General features: G+C 48.4%; 2 protein-coding genes across 4 annotated transcripts; both read right to left on the bottom strand.

Moving 5' to 3' along the window:
* Positions 1-10,487: 10,487 nt before the first annotated feature.
* Positions 10,488-11,677, bottom strand: LOC127343441 (chitinase 1). Its single transcript, XM_051369578.2, has one exon. The coding sequence runs from the start codon at positions 11,587-11,589 to the stop codon at positions 10,639-10,641; it is 951 nt and encodes a 316-aa protein (XP_051225538.1). The 5' UTR covers positions 11,590-11,677; the 3' UTR covers positions 10,488-10,638.
* A 1,523-nt stretch (positions 11,678-13,200) lies between these two features.
* On the bottom strand, positions 13,201-17,075 carry LOC127343440 (lipid phosphate phosphatase 2). 3 transcript variants are annotated; one of them, XM_051369576.1, is made up of 9 exons: positions 16,795-17,075; positions 16,644-16,713; positions 15,411-15,662; positions 15,241-15,328; positions 15,060-15,169; positions 14,856-14,949; positions 14,527-14,715; positions 14,286-14,368; positions 13,201-13,757 (listed from the first exon to the last, which is right to left on the bottom strand). In XM_051369576.1, exons 3-9 carry the CDS (start codon positions 15,642-15,644, stop codon positions 13,695-13,697), a joined length of 861 nt encoding a protein of 286 aa, XP_051225536.1. In that variant the 5' UTR covers positions 15,645-15,662; positions 16,644-16,713; positions 16,795-17,075; the 3' UTR covers positions 13,201-13,694. The 3 variants fall into 3 exon arrangements, with proteins under 3 accessions (XP_051225536.1, XP_051225534.1, XP_051225537.1); XM_051369574.1 differs by having other exon boundaries at positions 14,309-14,368; XM_051369577.1 differs by lacking the exon at positions 13,201-13,757 and having other exon boundaries at positions 14,353-14,438.
* Between the last annotated feature and the right edge of the window lie 471 nt (positions 17,076-17,546).

The following is a 17,546-nucleotide window of genomic DNA, read 5'->3' as shown; positions in this document are numbered from 1 at the left end:
TGCTCATATACATTCATACCACTTGTATTTCACTATCTCTTCGCCGAACTAGTGCACCTATTAGGTGTGTTGGGGACACAAGAGACTTCTTGCTTTGTGGTTGCAGGGTTGCTTGAGAGGGATATCTTTGACCTCTTCCTCCCTGAGTTCGATAAACCTTGCGTGATCCACTTAAGGAAAACTTACTGCTGTTCTACAAACCTCTGCTCTTGGAGGCCCAACACTGTCTACAAGAATAGAAGCACCCGTAGACATCAGGACACATGAGGGCCCCACACACCAGGGCCGCGCGGCCAAGGCTGGGCCGCGCCGCCCTGTTGTGGCGGCGCCTCGTGGCCCCACTTCGTCTCCCCTCCGGTCTTCTGGAAGCTTCGTGTAAAAATAGGCCCCTGGGCGTTGATTTCGTCCAATTCCGAGAATATTTCCTTTGTAGGATTTCTGAAACCAAAAACAGCAGAAAACAGCAACTGGCTCTTCGGCATCTCGTTAATAGGTTAGTGCCGGAAAATGCATAAATACGACATAAAGTATGCATAAAACATGTAGATATCATCAATAATGTGGCATGGAACATAAGAAATTATCGATACGTCGGAGACGTATCACTTATGCATTAAAGAGGAGTCCATTATCTGTTGTCTATGTTGTCCCGGTATGGATGTCTAAGTTGAGAATAATCAAAAGCGAGAAATCCAATGCGAACTTTCTCCTTAGACCTCTGTACATGCGGCATAGAGGTACCCCTTTGTGACACTTGGTTGAAACATATGCTATGCAATGATAATCCGTGTTAATCCAAGCTAATGAGGACAAGGTGCGAGCATTATTAGTATACTATGCATGAGGCTTGCAACTTATAAGATGTCTTATACATAACACATATGATTTATTACTACCGTTAGCAAAATTGTTTCTATGTTTTCAAAATGAAAAGCTCTAGCACAAAAATAGTAATCCATGCTTCCCTCTGCGAAGGGCCTATCTTCTACTTTATTGTTGAGTCAGTTTACCTATTCCTTCTATCTTAGAAGCAAACACTTGTGTAAACTGTGTGCATTGATTCTTACATGTTTACCTATTGCACTTGTTATATTACTTTGTGTTGACAATTATCCATGAGATATACATGTTGAAGTTGAAAGCAACCGCTGAAACTTATATCTTCCTTTGTGTTGTTTCAAAGCTTTCTACTAAGAATTTACTGCTTTATGAGTAACTCTTACGCAAGTCTTATTGATGCTTGTCTTGAAAGTATTATTCATGAAAAGTCTTTGCTATATGATTCAGTTGTTTACTCATTGTCTTCATCATTGCTTCGAATCGCTGCATTCATCTCATGTGCTTTACAATAGTATTGATCAAGATTATGATAGCATGTCACTTCAGAAATTATCCTTGTTATCGTTTACCTACTCGAGGGCGAGTAGGAACTAAGCTTGGGGATGCTTGATACGTCACAAATGTATCTATAATTTCTTATGTTCCATGCTACTTTTATGATGATACTCACATATTTTATACACATTATATGTCATTATTATGCATTTTCCGGCACTAACCTATTGACGAGATGCCGAAGAGCCCGATTCTTTGTTTTACGCTGTTTTTGGTTTCAGAAATTCTAGTAAGGAAATATTCTCGGAATTGGACGAAATCAACGCCCAGGGTCCTATTTTTCCACGAAGCTTCCAGAAGTCCGAAGAGGAAACGAAGTGGGGCCACGAGGCGGCGACACGCCAGGGCGGCGTGGCCTAGGCCTTGGCCGCGCGGCCCTGTTGTGTGGGCCCCTCGTGACTCTTCCTGACCTGCCCTTCCGCCTACTTAAAGCCTTCGTCGCGAATACCCCAGTACCGAGAGCCACGATACGGAAAACCTTCTAGAGACGCCGCCGCCGCCAATCCCATCTGCCGGAGAGGGGAATCATCTCCCGGAGGTCTCTTCATCGCCATGATCGCCTCCGGATCGATGTGTGAGTAGTCCACCCCTGGACTATGGGACCATAGCAGTAGCTAGATGGTTGTCTTCTCCTCATTGTGCTATCATGTTAGATCTTGTGAGCTGCCTATCATGATCAAGATCATCTATTTGTAATGCTACATGTTGTGTTTGTTGGGATCCGATGAATATTGAATACTATGTCAAGTTGATTATCAATCTATCATATATGTTATTTATGTTCTTGCATGCTCTCCGTTGCTAGTAGAGGCTCTGGCCAAGTTGATACTTGTGACTCCAAGAGGGAGTATTTATACTCAATAGTGGGTTCATGCCTCCATTAAATCTGGGATAGTGACAGAAAGTTCTAAGGTTGTGGATGTGCTGTTGCCACTAGGGATAAAACATCGATGCTTTGTCTAAGGATATTTGTGTTGATTACATTATGCACCATACTTAATGCAATTGTCTGTTGCTTGCAACTTAATACCGGAAGGGGTTCGGATGATAACCTGAAAGTGAACTTTTTAGGCATAGATGCATGCTGGATAGCGGTCTATGTACTTTGTCGTAATGCCCTGATTAAATCTCATAGTACTCATCATGATATATGTATGTGCATTGTTATGCCTTCTTTATTTGTCAATTGCCCAACTGTAATTTGTTCACCCAACATGCTATTTATCTTATGGGAGAGACACCACTAGTGAACTGTGGACCCCGGTCCTATTCTTTACATCTGAAATACAATCTACTGCAATTGTTCTTACTGTTCTTCGCAAACAATCATCATCATCCACACTATACATCTAATCCTTTGTTTACAGCAAGCCGGTGAGATTGACAACCTCACTGTTACGTTGGGGCAAAGTACTTTGATTGTGTTGTGCAGGTTCCACATTGGCGCCAGAATCCCTGGTGTTGCGCCGCACTACACTCCGCCGCCATCAACCTTCAACGTGCTTCTTGGCTCCTACTGGTTCGATAAACCTTGGTTTCTTTCTGAGGGAAAACTTGCTACTGTACGCATCACACCTTCCTCTTGGGGTTCCCAACGGACGTGTGTTAACTGCACGCATCAGACTCCGCCATCCGAAGATAGTCATCTGCACCATCACCGGGAGCTCCATACGCCAGCATCCTCATAGCGACTGTGCACTTCTGCAGTGACGAAAATCCAACCAAACCAGTGCAATCCGCCTTGCATCTGAAGTTGGGGTCAAAGTCTCGGATGACATACACAATTTGCAAAAATAGCTTTCTGCTCATCCTGAAACGACGCCGAAAAACACTCTCACCGTGCAATGGATTGTCGACGAAGTAGTCGGCGTACAACATGCAGTAGCCCTCCATTCGTTTTCTCGGCTTGCACTTCCGGCGACCTGGTGCCGACCCACCACGTCGACCAGTTGCCAGTCCGGCGTACATGCTTGACAAGCAACCGAGGATCATCATGTGCTCCTCGTCTTGGGCGGCGGCTGCCATCTCTTCTCGCATAAGCTCGACGAACATCTGCTCCTCCTCTTCGTCTGAGTCCATGGCCGGCGAGGCAAATGGACGAACACCTGACGGGCGTGGTCGAGGCAACCCGAGCCGCGAGCGATGAGGAGTAGGCCAAAGCCGCAAAACAGGCCGGCGGAGGAGCAGCCAGGTACGCCTTCATCGAAAGACGGCGGAATATAGGTAGGTGGAGAAGGAGGGACGGCGGAATCTGGGCAACAAGCCGGCGGGGTGGTGCCGGCGGCGAGAGAGATACGAGGGGTGGGGAAGATTTTGAGCGAGGTGGCGGTGGGGTTCGTGTGTCGAGTCGCCGACAGATCGGGCCCTTCCCCGCTTTTCACTCGTTCGGAGTCCCCGATAGATCCCCGGGGGACCGGGGATGGCGTGGGCTCGCCGGATGGATTAAGGGCCAAATCCGGACGAAAACGAGGAACCGAGGGCGCGACTGGGCCGAATTACGCCGTCCGGATGAAAAAACGTCGCTCGGGGGCCTCGTCGGGGAGACGAGTGGAGATGCTCTAAGAATCGGTTTGGATTGCGCCCTTGCACGTCCTAGCAAAACGTGGGCGAGCTAATTATTTGGCGGACGATTTCGCCGCCCTCGTCTGAGTCGTCTCGCCAAGCTATCAGACCCTAGACTATCAATCCTGGGAATGAGCACCCTGAACTCACTGATCCCGGTTTAACCTTGCGTGATACTTGTTTCCGTGCCAAATTTGCTGACGTGGAAAGGGTCTACTCTGGGATTATTGACCGGCTGGTTAAGTAGTGTGGGATTATTTACTGCGCTTGTTCCAATCGAATCGAAGAAAAGGGGAACAAAATAAGGGTTCTGTTGAAGAATAGAGAGGGAGAGAGATATGCGAAATATGATGGATGTTGTATTGAGCCTCATGGGCGAGTATATATAGGCGTACAGGGATCATCTTGGAGTGCAAGACAAGACACAAGATCTATCTCTATCCTAGACTACCTAAACCGTACGTATACCAAATATATCTCTAACACTCCCCCGCAGTCGTAGCGGTAGTGACGTGAACAACGTAGCGGCGTCGTGGACGGAGTTGCGTCGCGGTAGCTTGGACTGGAGAGGAGGCTGGTGAGGCGCAAGCGAGGTGGTAGCCCTTTATGCCGATGTCGAGGTAGCCGAGAGCGTGGGTGCTGCAACCTTGGTCGAGGGAGCCGCACGAGGGATTGCCGTGGTCGATGTCGTGGGCGGGTGCCGGTGTCGATGTAGCCGCAAGCGCGTAGTGCGCGAGGAGAGCGACGGAGACGCGTCGAGGCAGTCGTGGAGGTTGTCGATGCCGAAGTCGATGCAGTCCGAGCCGTCGAGGACGACGTGCGGCCCTAGTTTTGCCAGAACCAGGCGCACGTCGGGGACGAAGGCATACTTCGGTTTTGCCAGAACCGAGTACACATAGAAGAAGTCGGTGACGCGGTCGAGGCAGTCGTAGAGGCGATGCCGAAGAAGACGTTGTCGAAGCCGATGAAGACGAGACGTCCGGCGCGATTTTGCCAGACTCGGGAACGTGTTGGGGACGAAGGCACTTCCGGTGTTGCCAGTACCGGGCATGCGAGGGTAGGGAACATTACAAAATGCGCGCCATGTCGGAGTAGACTAGTAGAGGAGGTCTCGACGACGGGTGTCGGAGAAGAGGAGCAGGTGGTGTAGTCGGGGAAGAGGCGAGTCTCGACGACGGGTGTCGGAGTAGAGTAGCAGGTGACGTAGTCGGAGAAGAGGCGAGGACGCTGGCGGCGAAGCTGTAGTGTACGAAGACGTAGAAGGCGGCTAACCCAGCGGTGACCAGGGGTGGTCATGCTGGACGCCTAGACGGGCGTTCCGGTGGTCGGCGAGCTCAGCGCGACCTGGAGCGGTTGGCGAGCCCAGCGGCGACCTGGGGTGGGGGCGCGGCGGCGGTACACGAAGTAGGCGAGGAAGACCCAGCGGCGTGACGAAGACCATGCGCAGACGGAGGCGACCCGCGCCGAAGGGGCGGCGCTGTGGTGGCCTCGGACGTCGATGCGCGGGGGACGGCGAAGGTGACCGCGAGCGGCGAAGCCACGGCCTAAGGGGCCGGCGTAGCTACAGGGCGCGAGTCGGTGCAGCGGCGGGACGCCACCAGCGACGTACGCGCCTCAGAAGGCGCGTCGTTGGCTAGCAGCGTGGACCAAAGGCGGCGGCGCTGCGACCCGAAGGGGCGACGCAGCGGCAACCCGATGCTCAATCGGTGGTATGCGCGTGCTCGGGGACGTGCTTGGCGGAGACGTGTGCGGGGTCGGTTGATCAGACCGACGGCGGCGCTACGCGTGCCATGGCGTAGACTACGCGCCGCAGATCGGAGTCGTTGGCGACGTTGTCGATGTAGTCCCGGTGATGACGGCGAAGATGAACCGGCGATGGAGACCGTGCAGGCGAAACAGCCTGCTGCATCGCACGTAGGGGCGCCCCGTGTGCGGCGCGTGCGGCTGTGTCGTGCGGTTGATGGCCGGTGCAGGTCGATGCCATTGTTGGAGTAGAGGCGCATGTGGACGACGGCGATGGGCGACTCAATCCGATCTACGATCGGTAAAACCACAAACGAAAACGCCGGTCGAGCGACCGGCGACGCAAAAAGAAAACCAATCTACGGATTGGAAAAAAAAAGGACTCGAGGGCAGCGGATCAACAGATCGGCGAACGAACCCTCATACGGGTTGCGCGGCCCCCGGAGTAGGCCATGGAGATTGACCTCCCCAGGGGCGGCGCGGGCGAAAGCGCGGGCGGCGGCTAGATCAAGGAGCGTGCCGCTCTGATACCATGTTGAAGAATAGAGAGGGAGAGAGATATGCGGAATATGATGGATGTTGTATTGAGCCTCATGGGCGAGTATATATAGGCGTACAGGGATCATCTTGGAGTGCAAGACAAGACACAAGATCTATCTCTATCCTAGACCTAAACCGTACGTATACCAAATATATCTCTAACAGATTCGTCGTCACATGGGATCGAAGGAGGAGATTGAGCAGGGAACTGAGGGCGTTGGGGGTCGGCGGTGGAGAGAAGATTGGCAACGACGATGATGTCGTCTTCATCTGGTGCATATTCCTCGAGCGGCGGGCTCGCAGACGGCTGGACGTCGCGGTTGTTGGCGCCGAGCTGGTAGCGCTGGACGTACGACGGAGGCGGCTAGACGTCGTCATCCCCTGTGCCGTACCAGGAGAACACCATGGCGTACGAGCTGGTAGCGCTGGGTGACGGAGGCGGCTGGACGTCTTGGTTTGGTTGCCGGCGCACCGAGGTGACCAAAGCCAAAGCCTCTCTATGACTCTGCTTCTTCTCTTTGCTCCTCGCATTCTCTCCTCCGGCCATGGCATCTTCGATCGTGTGCGTGCGTGCATTTCTTGGATGATTCTTGCTCGCCTAGTTTCATTGCATGTGGTGGAGTGGACTCTCTCTCTTTCACCAGGATAGCATTGCATGGATTGATTCGATGCTGTTCCTTCCTTTTTATTCCAGTCTATTTCTTTGTTATGCGCTCCGTTTTTACAACGCGTTCTTGAGGCACATATCCCCAAGGATTGAAATGTTTCTTGACAGATACCACTGTTTGATTTAGTCATGGATTTATTTACTGTGTTTGTTGGTCTATTTACCTTTTTTGTCACTCTAATGCTGATGTTAATGTGGTTGATGTGTGCACTTCTGCAGGTGTGCTACAATCAGCTGACGGGGAGCGTGGAGGCTACATGGCAGGGCAGCAGGGGCAAGTTGCAGCTGGACATGAAGTAGACAAGATGGTAGCGTTGTTGCTGCACTTAGGGAGCAGATTGATCAGAAGAATCTCCACATAGATGCAATCCCATCGTTTGGAAACCAGCGCCATGCAAGATTAAGCCGGGATCAGTGAGTTGAGGGTGCTCATTTCAGGGATTGAAAGTCTAGGGTTCGATTCCAACATCATCTACAACTTCAGGGTCTTTTTCAGACTTTACTCAACCAAATAATTAGAAGGGGTGTGAAATCTTGGCTTCCATCTAAACAATTGACTGCGTTCACAGTCAACACGAAAATATTGGTTGGACACCTCGTGGCCACAATCCAAACGGACCCTAAATCGGCACACAGCAGCATGCACGCAGATGCGGCTGTGTTTTTTTTTTAACATAAAGGGCCAGAGGCCCTGGAATCTGTATTATATCGGCAGGGGGCTTACAACATCAGGAAGGACAGATAGTAAAAAGGAAATTACAACAGAGTCCCTCAGTTTTACAACAAACACCCCAGCTGAAAACTCGAAAACGCGATCGAGTCCTTGGTCGATGCCGATGAAGGTTGACTCTCCAGCGTGGCCGCCGCTGCTTCCGCCGGGGACAAAACCACTTGGGGAAGCTGCAGCGATGGACGCCACACCGAGGCCGATGAAGATCCTCACCCGAAGGAGGAAGAAGAAGCTCGTGCCGCGTCGACCGAGCGCAGCAGGGCCACCCTTGTGACCGAAGATAGCCGCGGTGAGAAGGCGCCGCCGCTTGGAAACTGCTGCCTGGATCACAGATTCCAAAGATCCACCGGACCACCACCTGCAGACGTTGACGGCGATGCGCTCATCCCCAACCTCTCCCTCGCCACCAAGACCAGCCGAGAGGAGGGTAGGAGCAGCGCCACAACGGAGAAGATGGTTGCGCTTATTGAAACAGGGGCTCACCAAAAGGGGATGCTCCGGCTCCTTCTTCCATGGAAGCTTGCCGGGGCGCTCTATCGGCAACTGTTCTGCACCGCGCAGATGCGACAGAACAGCGGAGGACCCCCACCAGCTAGCAGATCGAGCGGAGTTGTCCCTGCCTCTCTCCCTCTCCTCGCCTCCACGGCCGGCCAGAAGGAGGAGAGACAGAAGGACAACAGCGGAGATCGCTGGATGACCACCCTTGACCTTATTGATGGAGATAGATGCGCCGACGGTGGAAACCAGCAGCTCCACCCATCGGAGCTCACCGGAGAAGAACCACCACCGGTTGCACGAGATCTGGTCAGCAGAGATCCGTGCACGCCTCCAGACTCTGGCACAACGGCCAGCCCTACAGCTATACACACTACGAGGACGGGCGCGGCACCTCAGCCACTCTCCAGCGGCAGCGCCGCCAGGGAGGGCCTTGGTCCAGCCAGATGTAGAGGAGAAGCCTCTCAGCTACTGTAGCGAGGTGAGAGAGGGGGAGGGGGAGAATAGTACAAACTCCGCAGATGCGGCTGTGCGTGTGTGCCTTGGAGAACACACGCCGACAACACGCAGAGACAAGACAAAAAGTCAAAAACGCAGCAACAAAACATCACAGAGGCCATGCGACCCTGACTTTAGACTTTTGAGGCTAATTAGCCCAGACTTCATTCTGTGGACCTGTATCTAGCTAATTAGAGGCCCAGCAGCCCATCTGCCTAGACCAGCGTGCGGGAGCGCCTACTCTCCGCCTTAAGCCGGAGGCAGCGTTAGCTCCGCCTGAAGAGGTTCCCCATGGGCCGCTCCAAACCTGGGCCCAAAAGGTATTGCTTCTCCCTTTTCTTTCCTTTCGGTTTAAATTTGTAAAGATGTTTAAATTTAAAAAATATTCAAATCTGAAAAAGTTTAAAAGTAAAAAAAGTTCGAACTAAAAAATGTTTGAATCTAAAATTGTTCGAATCTCAAAAATTTCAAAATTTAAGAATATTCAAATTTGAAAATTGTTCAAACATAAAAATTGTTCAAACATAAAAATTGTTTAAAATTGAAAAATGTTCAAATTTGACAATTGTTTAGTTAAAAAAACAAAGAATTTTAAATCGAACAAAATTCACTGGAACAAAATTTATATTTGAACAAATTTCATATCTGAACAAATTTCATATTTGAACAAATTTCAAATTTAAACAAATTTTGAATCTGAACAAATTTATAATATAAACATTTTTAAATCAGAGAAAAAACAAATCTGAACAAATTTCGAAATCAGCAAACCAATGCAGCAAAAATAAAAAAGAAACCAGAAAAAACGAAAAAACCTGAGAAAAACCGAAGAACCAGAAAACAAAAGGAAAAATCCATACCTGCTAGCCGCTAATGGGCCGGCCCACACCGTCCGTCGCCTAAGCGGGAGCGAATCGCTCCCGCATTGAGCGGTGAATAGGGATTGCGCCAGCGTGCCCTGGTGCTACGGAAATCCTATTTCCCGCGCATTAGCGGAGCGGACTAACGCCCGCCAATGTGGGAAAGCGAGCGGGTTGCGGCCCATCTAATGTGGCTTTGCGTTTATTCGGGTTTTCCATTGTTTTCTCTGGTTCGGGTGGTTTTGTCGATTTATTATTTTCGGGGTTTCCTTTTCTTTTACATTTTTCCCTTTTTCCTTTTCAGCTTTTTTATTTTTTAATTTCTAGCAAAATTTAAATTTGAGCAAATTTCAATTTCGAGTAAATTTTAAATTCGAGCAAAATTTAAATTGGTGCAACTTTCAAATTCGAGCAAATTTCATATTCGAGCAGATTTTAAAATGAAGCAAATTTTAAATTGGAGCAGATTTTCAATTCAAGCAAATTTTAAATTGGATCAGATTTCGTATTTGAGCAAATTAAAAAAAATCGATTTTGAAATTTGCTCAGATTTAAATTTTCCCCCTGAAATTTGTTCAAGTTCGTCAAAAAGGAAACATAGTTAGGATTTGATCTCTCGTGTCTAGCTAAGAGAGGAACTGATACCACTAGGATATGGTTCGGTTGTTGTTAAAGACAGAAGAAAGGAGTCTAATATTTGTTTCGCGATCGAATGACTTTTTTTTTGCGGGTAAAAAAAAACCCCGGCCCATCCCGGGGTCGCCTTCAGGCGATGCTATGGTCCGGCACGCTAACGAGCGTGGTATAGGGGTTCGCCAAGTTTGCCCATCCATGGTGTTGGCCTGGTGGGCTGTCAGGTCGTCTCCTTGTAGTACCAAAAAAATCATAGCGGCAAATTCCCTTTCGCCATGGCCTCGAGGGATAGAACAGCGCCTGGCGCCTGCCGCCCAGCGTGGTCATTTGCTCACTTGTGAAACTGTAACTTGTGAAACTGTAATAGGCCCAAATCGTTTATTTCATTAATGGATTGCAATATTGCATCTCTTGTGAGGGGTCACACTTTTTCACTCATGTTTCATGTTTGCAACGCCATTGTTACAGCAGTATGTAGAGAGATTTTTATTAGCAGCGTTGCCGGCCGCGCAGGCTTACGCGAACGGCCTCTGGCTGTAGCAGTCGAGGTTGTCTCCGTAGCTGACGCCGAGGAGGTCGCAGTAGCGCTTGTAGAACCCGATCCGGTCGGCGACGCGGTTGTCCGGCCCCTTACCGCACTCGAGCCCGCCGTTGATGATGTTGGTGATCACGCCGTACCCGGGCACCCTCCCGGCCGCCTGGTCCGCGCTGGAGGGGCTCCACTGGCCCGTGATCACGTTGTGGCTGGACGGCTTGGGCGACTGCGGCGTCATCCAGAACCACAGCGCCGTCTTGAACGACACGGTGGCGTCGGAGGCGACAAGGTCCGGGTTGCCGAGTAGGTCGCTGCCGATGGCCTGCCCCGCCGGCCCGTAGTTGTAGTTGTAGGAGATCTGGATGGGCCCGCGGCCGTAGTACTTCTTCCCCGCCGCGCACGGCCACTGAGAGCTCGGCGAGCAGTAGTCGGAGGTGGCGCCTTGCTCCTGCTTGAAGCAGTAGCCCCACGAGTAGGGGCCGTCGGGCGCCGTGGGCCACCCGCCGGTGGTCTCGTGGGAGGTCTGGGCGAGGAAGGCGGCCACCTCGCGCTTCCTGACGTCGGTGCTGCCCGTGGTCGCGAAGCCCGAGAAGGAGTTAGCGGCGGCGACGAAGGCGTTGTAGTTGTAGAATCCCTTGGCCGGGCACGCCGCGTCGTTGCGGTGCAGCAGCATCTGGTCGAAGAGCGACTGGGATATGATGGAGGACACGCCGCCGGAGGGAGTCGGCGTCGGCGTGCCGCCGCAGCCGTTGCACTGGCTCTGGCAGCCGGCGCCGCAGTAGGCGGAGGTGGAGCCGCAGTAGCCGTACTGGCTGCAGCAGAGGCAGTTGGCGCACGTCGCGCCGCCGGCCTGCGAGCCGCACTGCTGGGCGTGCGCAGACACGGCGAAGGCCGCGGCCAGGATGGCCACCACCGAAAGTCCTCTCATCATGGTGGCAATGTAGCCGACGAACCCGCTCGAGCTTTGCTGCAGCTAGCTAGCTCGTGTGTAGTGGTGTGTGTGGAAGAAGATTGTATGCTGCAGGTCCTTATATAGTTCGCCAGGCCATGGCCATCGCGTCATCAGACGTGCCCAACTTGGCACGATCCTATGATCGGTCTAATCTACGCGATGAGTTGGGCAGATCTCGTCAGCGATCTAGTAGATTCATGCATGCTCGGATCTCCGCAAATTGGAGGGTTACTTGCTAGGCTAGCTACGTACACGGATGAGATACCACTCGTGGAAGCATGGAAATGCTGGGGCAAGCATGCACATGCCGTTGCACGATTCACGGGGTAAGGGACGACGTTGATCGGGCTGGAGGCAAGCGTGGAAAATTCGTGTCAAGTCAACTTCGGTTGCTCTGTAGGTCAGATTTTTCTCCTCGATCGCTTCGTGTGCGTGCACCAGCTCAGCCTTTGGCGTGCGATCAAACTTCGCCGCATCAATGGGTGGACGGACGTGGAATTTTCGCGGATATATAGATGGCGCATATGCATGCATTGCACTAATGGGATAGATATGGATGTAGCTTTCATGCATGGAATTCCATCCGTTCTTTCTGTAGATGCATTGGCCATTGGACATGTTCGAATTCAACTCTTTGTACTCGTTGCTGTTTGCGACGACGTGCTAACCAGGCAAACTATGTTTGGATACATATGAATATTGAATAGTCAGCAATAATGGGCTGCAAACATTGAGGTGCCTTGCTTAAGAGTAATGCTACACCTACGGACATTTTGTTACGGAAATCACTTACGGACTCACGATTTGCATAACAACCAGCTAAGAGATTTCCGACTTTTAAGCAATCAATTCAAACTGAACCAACCATATTATTCCACATCAATCCGTAGAGGAGTCCGTACCCCAGCAGCCCGTAAGTCCAGGATTACCGCTTGCTTAAACTAGATACCTCGAGGAAAATGAATGTGCCTTATCCGTTCGAGTCCAATCCCTATTTCATCTTAGTTGTTCTTGTTAGCGGCAGACGATCTGTCTACAATTATTTCCTTCAATATATTCAAACTGATCAACCCGAGAAAAACATGTGTACTCGATCCCTCCGTTCCATAACGTAAGATGTTTTGGCAAACTTCCATTCCAATGTAAGACGTTTTGGCAAACTGTTTTAACTTGACAAAATTTATTTAGATTATGGAACATAATGATACTGTCCATTCCATTCGAGTCCAATCCCTATTTCAGCATGCATATCTGTTCTTGTTAGCGGCTGACGGCTCATCTATAATTTTCATTCAAACATTCAAGCATGCAAGATATGAAGTTATGGTTTTATGGGACTATAGGAGCGCACAACCGTTGATAGGTGGTGATCCTCTTACAACATCTACATCTAATAACCTTTGAAACTGACGGAATATATTGGCCACACCTGTTTTCCGTAGCCACATTAATTAAGCTGAAAACAGTCAAGCACCCACCATCGAAACTAACAAATATCAGCCGCTAGTTAGCAGAGACCAGAAATGTTCAATACACAATTAGCCTCATGGCCTCATTCTCATCAGGCATACAGCATTACACACCAAAGAATATCCTGCTAATGAGTAATGAAGCCACAGCTTTCACTGATATATAAGGAATCCTGAAAAAGTGATCTACTAATAACGATCCATTTAGCTTCAAGGCTAACACTAACAATGATAGTCAAAAATCACATCGCTACTTGTTACAGCCTACAGTTACAAAGCAGAGAGGTCACAAATCATCAGCATTATACAATGAAGTTTTTCCCCATGCCAAAACCAGTATTGGCTAGCATCCTGAAAATTGTCTTCGTGGTGCCATATGCCAATATGTTATACTACACTATGTTCTGAGGGGACCTGAAAGATATCCATAGTACATTAGTACGTGTCTCAGCTGGTTTTCAGGTTCTACTGAACACGTGTCAGGTATTTAGCAACGGTTCCGTCATTGCTATCTCCAACCAGCTTCCTAGGAATCTAGTGCCTGGGGTTCTCCAATCCATCAGGACCTTCAAACAAACCGTTCAGCGCCGAGTTTTGGTGATCCATCGCTGTGGGTTACACTTGTGTGTCCACCTTCCAGGTTATGAACATGCCGGATGTATGCATGAGGCCATAGGCCTGCCATCGAACAATGTAAAATCATCAATAATCTTGACAAAGATAAAATAAGACGACAATAGCTTTTGACTGGAGCCAATTATGGTAGATTAGATAGCGTTGCTATATTAAACTCCATGTTGATAACTGCCTAATATTTTCAATTTATTCTCCCACGGTAGAACAGCATCAGCTGTAAGCATTTCTCACCATGTGAATAGCACATAATTAATAAAAAATACTTGGTGTGAAGAGCATTAGTTGTCAATTGCGGCAAGAAAAGATAAGATTTCTTTGAGCACTAGGGAGGGTGTTAGTTTTCTTCGTAGATGCTACCATCTCATCAATGGTGCGTGATAACCCTAGAATAGTACAGCATACATAATGAAAATATATCTAAGATGATTTGTACAAAATGAGCTTATCTGGTTGCTATGCTTACAGGTAAAGAACTCGATGCCAATTTTCACTATTGCAAATCATTTTTCAGTTGACGTCACAGGTTTCTAAGCACTAAAATCGCAAATGTTCCGGGGCCTTTTGAGTTACTCTAAAAGAAGTATGAAGCATACCACTTTCGTCACATGGTAGTGGAAAAAAGTGCAGATAGCACAAAGAAGCAACCACCAGTCCTGCAGAGTTTTGATTAATAATACGTCGTTAGCCAATCAAGAATCTCCCTCCGTTCCATATCAGTTATAGCTGATTTAGTACAAATTTTTTCAAAATCAGTGATTATTAATATGGGGCAGAGGCAGTAATGTTTAATAGATAATCATGTCTGACCTACCTAAAATTCCACCAGTACAAACATCTTGCCAATGATGCCGATAGTCGTCTACTCGAGAAACAGCTACTAAGGCTGCAGAAAGCAGAGGGAGTAGAGGAATGCAGAGCTTTGCAACATGGCCTCTTCGATCAAAAACTTCGATTTTACCAGCCAGATACCATGACAAGAACCCCAGGCCAGCAAAAGACACTGAGAAACAGAAAACTTGTGAGTCTTCCACCTCAAGAACCGGTAACATGTAAAAGCTCCTGCAGTCTAACTGGCCGCTAGCATCATGAATTTTTGTATCACTGAGGTAAAAGGGAACTGACAGATATGCTTTAACTTACAAGAAGTATGACCACTTGGAAAACTCTTGTGACCTTCTTTCATATCACTGGCTTTACCATGACATAGGACGCCCGAAGTGAAGTTGTCATAGGCCTAAGCATTAAATAAAGCTATAAGACTCACAGACAGGTCAGATGAAGTCATGCAAAGGGCTCCATCAAAACAAACTGTGTGAAGTATCCAACTGAAGGTGAGCACATTACAGGCACTCCATCAGGAAAACAGCGCCAAAAGAAATCTGGACGTGGTCGACCAACACCATCCTTAATTGCATCAGTTAAAACCGCAGTTATAGCCATTGAAAATAGAAGACCTACTAGAGCAAGATGTCATCATCAATTGCATAGCAATAGCATAAACCTGCAAGGAAGCATATGGAGATACCTAGTATAGAATGATGCAGATCATACACATTCCTCCTCCGGAAGTATATTACGGTCATGATAAGCATAGGTCCAATGATACCGTATATCTGCATAAGCACGATAATATAATAAAACGTACATAAGTTCATGAAAATAAACAAGGCAGAACTAAGAGTTGACAATATATACCGGCACCGCCCAAAATGGCACTGTGTTGTCTTTCAGGGGATATCTGAGATCTGTCATCATGTCTGACCCAACAAATCGATGGAATGGTTCTATTTTATTTAGTACTCCGTCCACCACAGCTAGAAGAACCAGTACAATCCAGTCATACATATGTAGCCTTGCAACTCTAGCTCCATGAGATGTTACATAGGGTGGCGGAACACCAACACGAATAGGTGCTGAAGGAGATGGCATAGCTTCCCGAGTTCTGATCTGCCAATCCTCAACCGAATAAGCTTAGGAATCCACTAAATAAATTATAGCAAAGTGTCCGTATTTGTCAAACAAACAATTTAGTTTTTCAATCACCAGTTTTCAAGAACCTTGAATTTGTACCTAGAGATAGCTAAGGGAATACTTGCACCTGTTTCTATGTTGTAGACTAGCAACCAAGTAACCTGGCTTCGTTAGCATCAACAACGTTATGCACATTGCTATTTGTCGCAGTTCGACTAAGAATATTGTCAGGTGGTGGAAAATTTAAACTAATTCTTTTTGCTAATCTAGCTCACAACAAATGCTTCCTAGGCCATAGAAGTATAGATGTTCAACAGAGACACAGTGTTCCAAGAACAGTCACGTGAGAGTAAAGAAAAGATAATGAACTGATGATGCTGATTGCTGGATTTTTTTTTTTTTTTGGAGCAACCCACAGGAGCACTGCCTTTCAAATATGATGAGGCAAACTAGAAAAATCTGATTGCTGGATGTTTAACAGAAATATAACCAAATATGATGAGGCAAACTAGAAAATCTGTCATAATCACCACACAACCAAACTACCAAAGGTACTAATGGAAATGGAGGTCCTCGAGACTATATACCACTTATAAGTAAAGAAGCAAACTAGTATGATCATGTGGTAATCACGAGACATTACATTCCTTTCGCATAAACGGTAAAAGTGTAACATAATGGAAGTAGGGATGCAGTGAAGTTGCAAGAATCAAAGAGGAAAAGCAACTGCATCGTTTTTTTCGAAAGGGAGACATAGCCCGGGCCTAAGCAACTGCTTCGTGTTATTGGCAACCCCTCGTAGTGCAATTGGGGCACTAGGGCGAGGCATCTATTTGCGGCACAATTGAAGTGCGCACAGGGTGCTCGATGCTTTGCCACACCCGGCTACCAAGGCCGCGGCGTCCATATTGCGAAATTAATCACCACATATACATCAGATCTGGGCCAAGATCGAACCTTCAGTCAAGCTTCTTAGAAAAATTACACCGTTTTGCCTGATTTGCGTTCTCTGCTCCCCTCGGAACGGCTGTGAGATAAGAATTTGAGCAACCACCATTCACAATTAGGCATATGAAGTTATGCAAAATGTAGGGATGGGGTATATAACCTTGGATCCCTATCTTTTCCAGGGTTCGATTTCCTCTTCTTGTAGCCCTTTGACATCAGGCAGTGCGGCGGAGGAAATAGCTCGTCCGTGCAAGCGCGCAGGGGAAAGAGGGACTGGGAATTCGTCGTTGTCTAGCCATCTCCCAGTTTCCGTTGGCGAATTCGACCAACGACAAGCGGGGGAGCGGATGGGAGGAGGAGGAGGCCACCAAGCGGCAGGCACCGAACAAAGAAAGCGAAATTTGGGAGGTGCCGGTGGGCGGCAGTTGGAACTTGGCGCTCCTGCCGCTGAAGTGTAAATGGAAAAAGTGGTTTTCAGGAGACGATAGTTCGTTTTAATTTGGCAGTGACGCAGATAGAAACCGTAAAAGTAGAACTGAAAAGCGGAATTTGAAAGGGCGCGAGAAAATTAGGTGATGATCATAGTTCGACATCAAATTGATGCTCCAATTGAGCATCAAAATATATATTGTTCATTAAATTAAAGCTAAATTACTGGTACACCGGCGGGCGCTAGTAAGCTAAAGCAAAACATATATTGTTCATTAAATTAAAGCTAAATTACTGGTACACCGGCGGGCGCTAGTAAGCTAAAGCAAAATGCGGCCAATAAGTGACTTACGCGTAGGGGTGGAAACGGATCGGATAGTGCCCTTCCCATATCCGTTTCCATATTTTTAAAACGAATACGGATGCGAATGTGGATGTTGCCGAATACGAATTCGGAGAGGATGTTACTCGAATACAAATACA

Source organism: Lolium perenne, chromosome 3 (assembly GCF_019359855.2).
Source record: "Lolium perenne isolate Kyuss_39 chromosome 3, Kyuss_2.0, whole genome shotgun sequence".
In the NCBI taxonomy this organism is placed as follows: Eukaryota; Viridiplantae; Streptophyta; class Magnoliopsida; order Poales; family Poaceae; genus Lolium; species Lolium perenne.
This window is presented reverse-complemented; position numbering and strand designations above follow the sequence as displayed.

Excerpts from the sequence above, each read along its gene's own strand:
- LOC127343441 (XM_051369578.2), bottom strand. The coding sequence starts at position 11,589 with ATGATGAGAGGACTTTCGGTGGTGGCCATCCTGGCCGCGGCCTTCGCC.
- LOC127343440 (XM_051369574.1), bottom strand. The coding sequence starts at position 15,644 with ATGCCATCTCCTTCAGCACCTATTCGTGTTGGTGTTCCGCCACCCTAT. Across the intron at positions 15,329-15,410 it reads TGCCATTTTGGGCGGTGCCG|ATATACGGTATCATTGGACC; the intron begins GTATATATTGTC and ends GTGCTTATGCAG. Across the intron at positions 14,369-14,526 it reads TTGTACTGGTGGAATTTTAG|GACTGGTGGTTGCTTCTTTG; the intron begins GTAGGTCAGACA and ends AAAACTCTGCAG.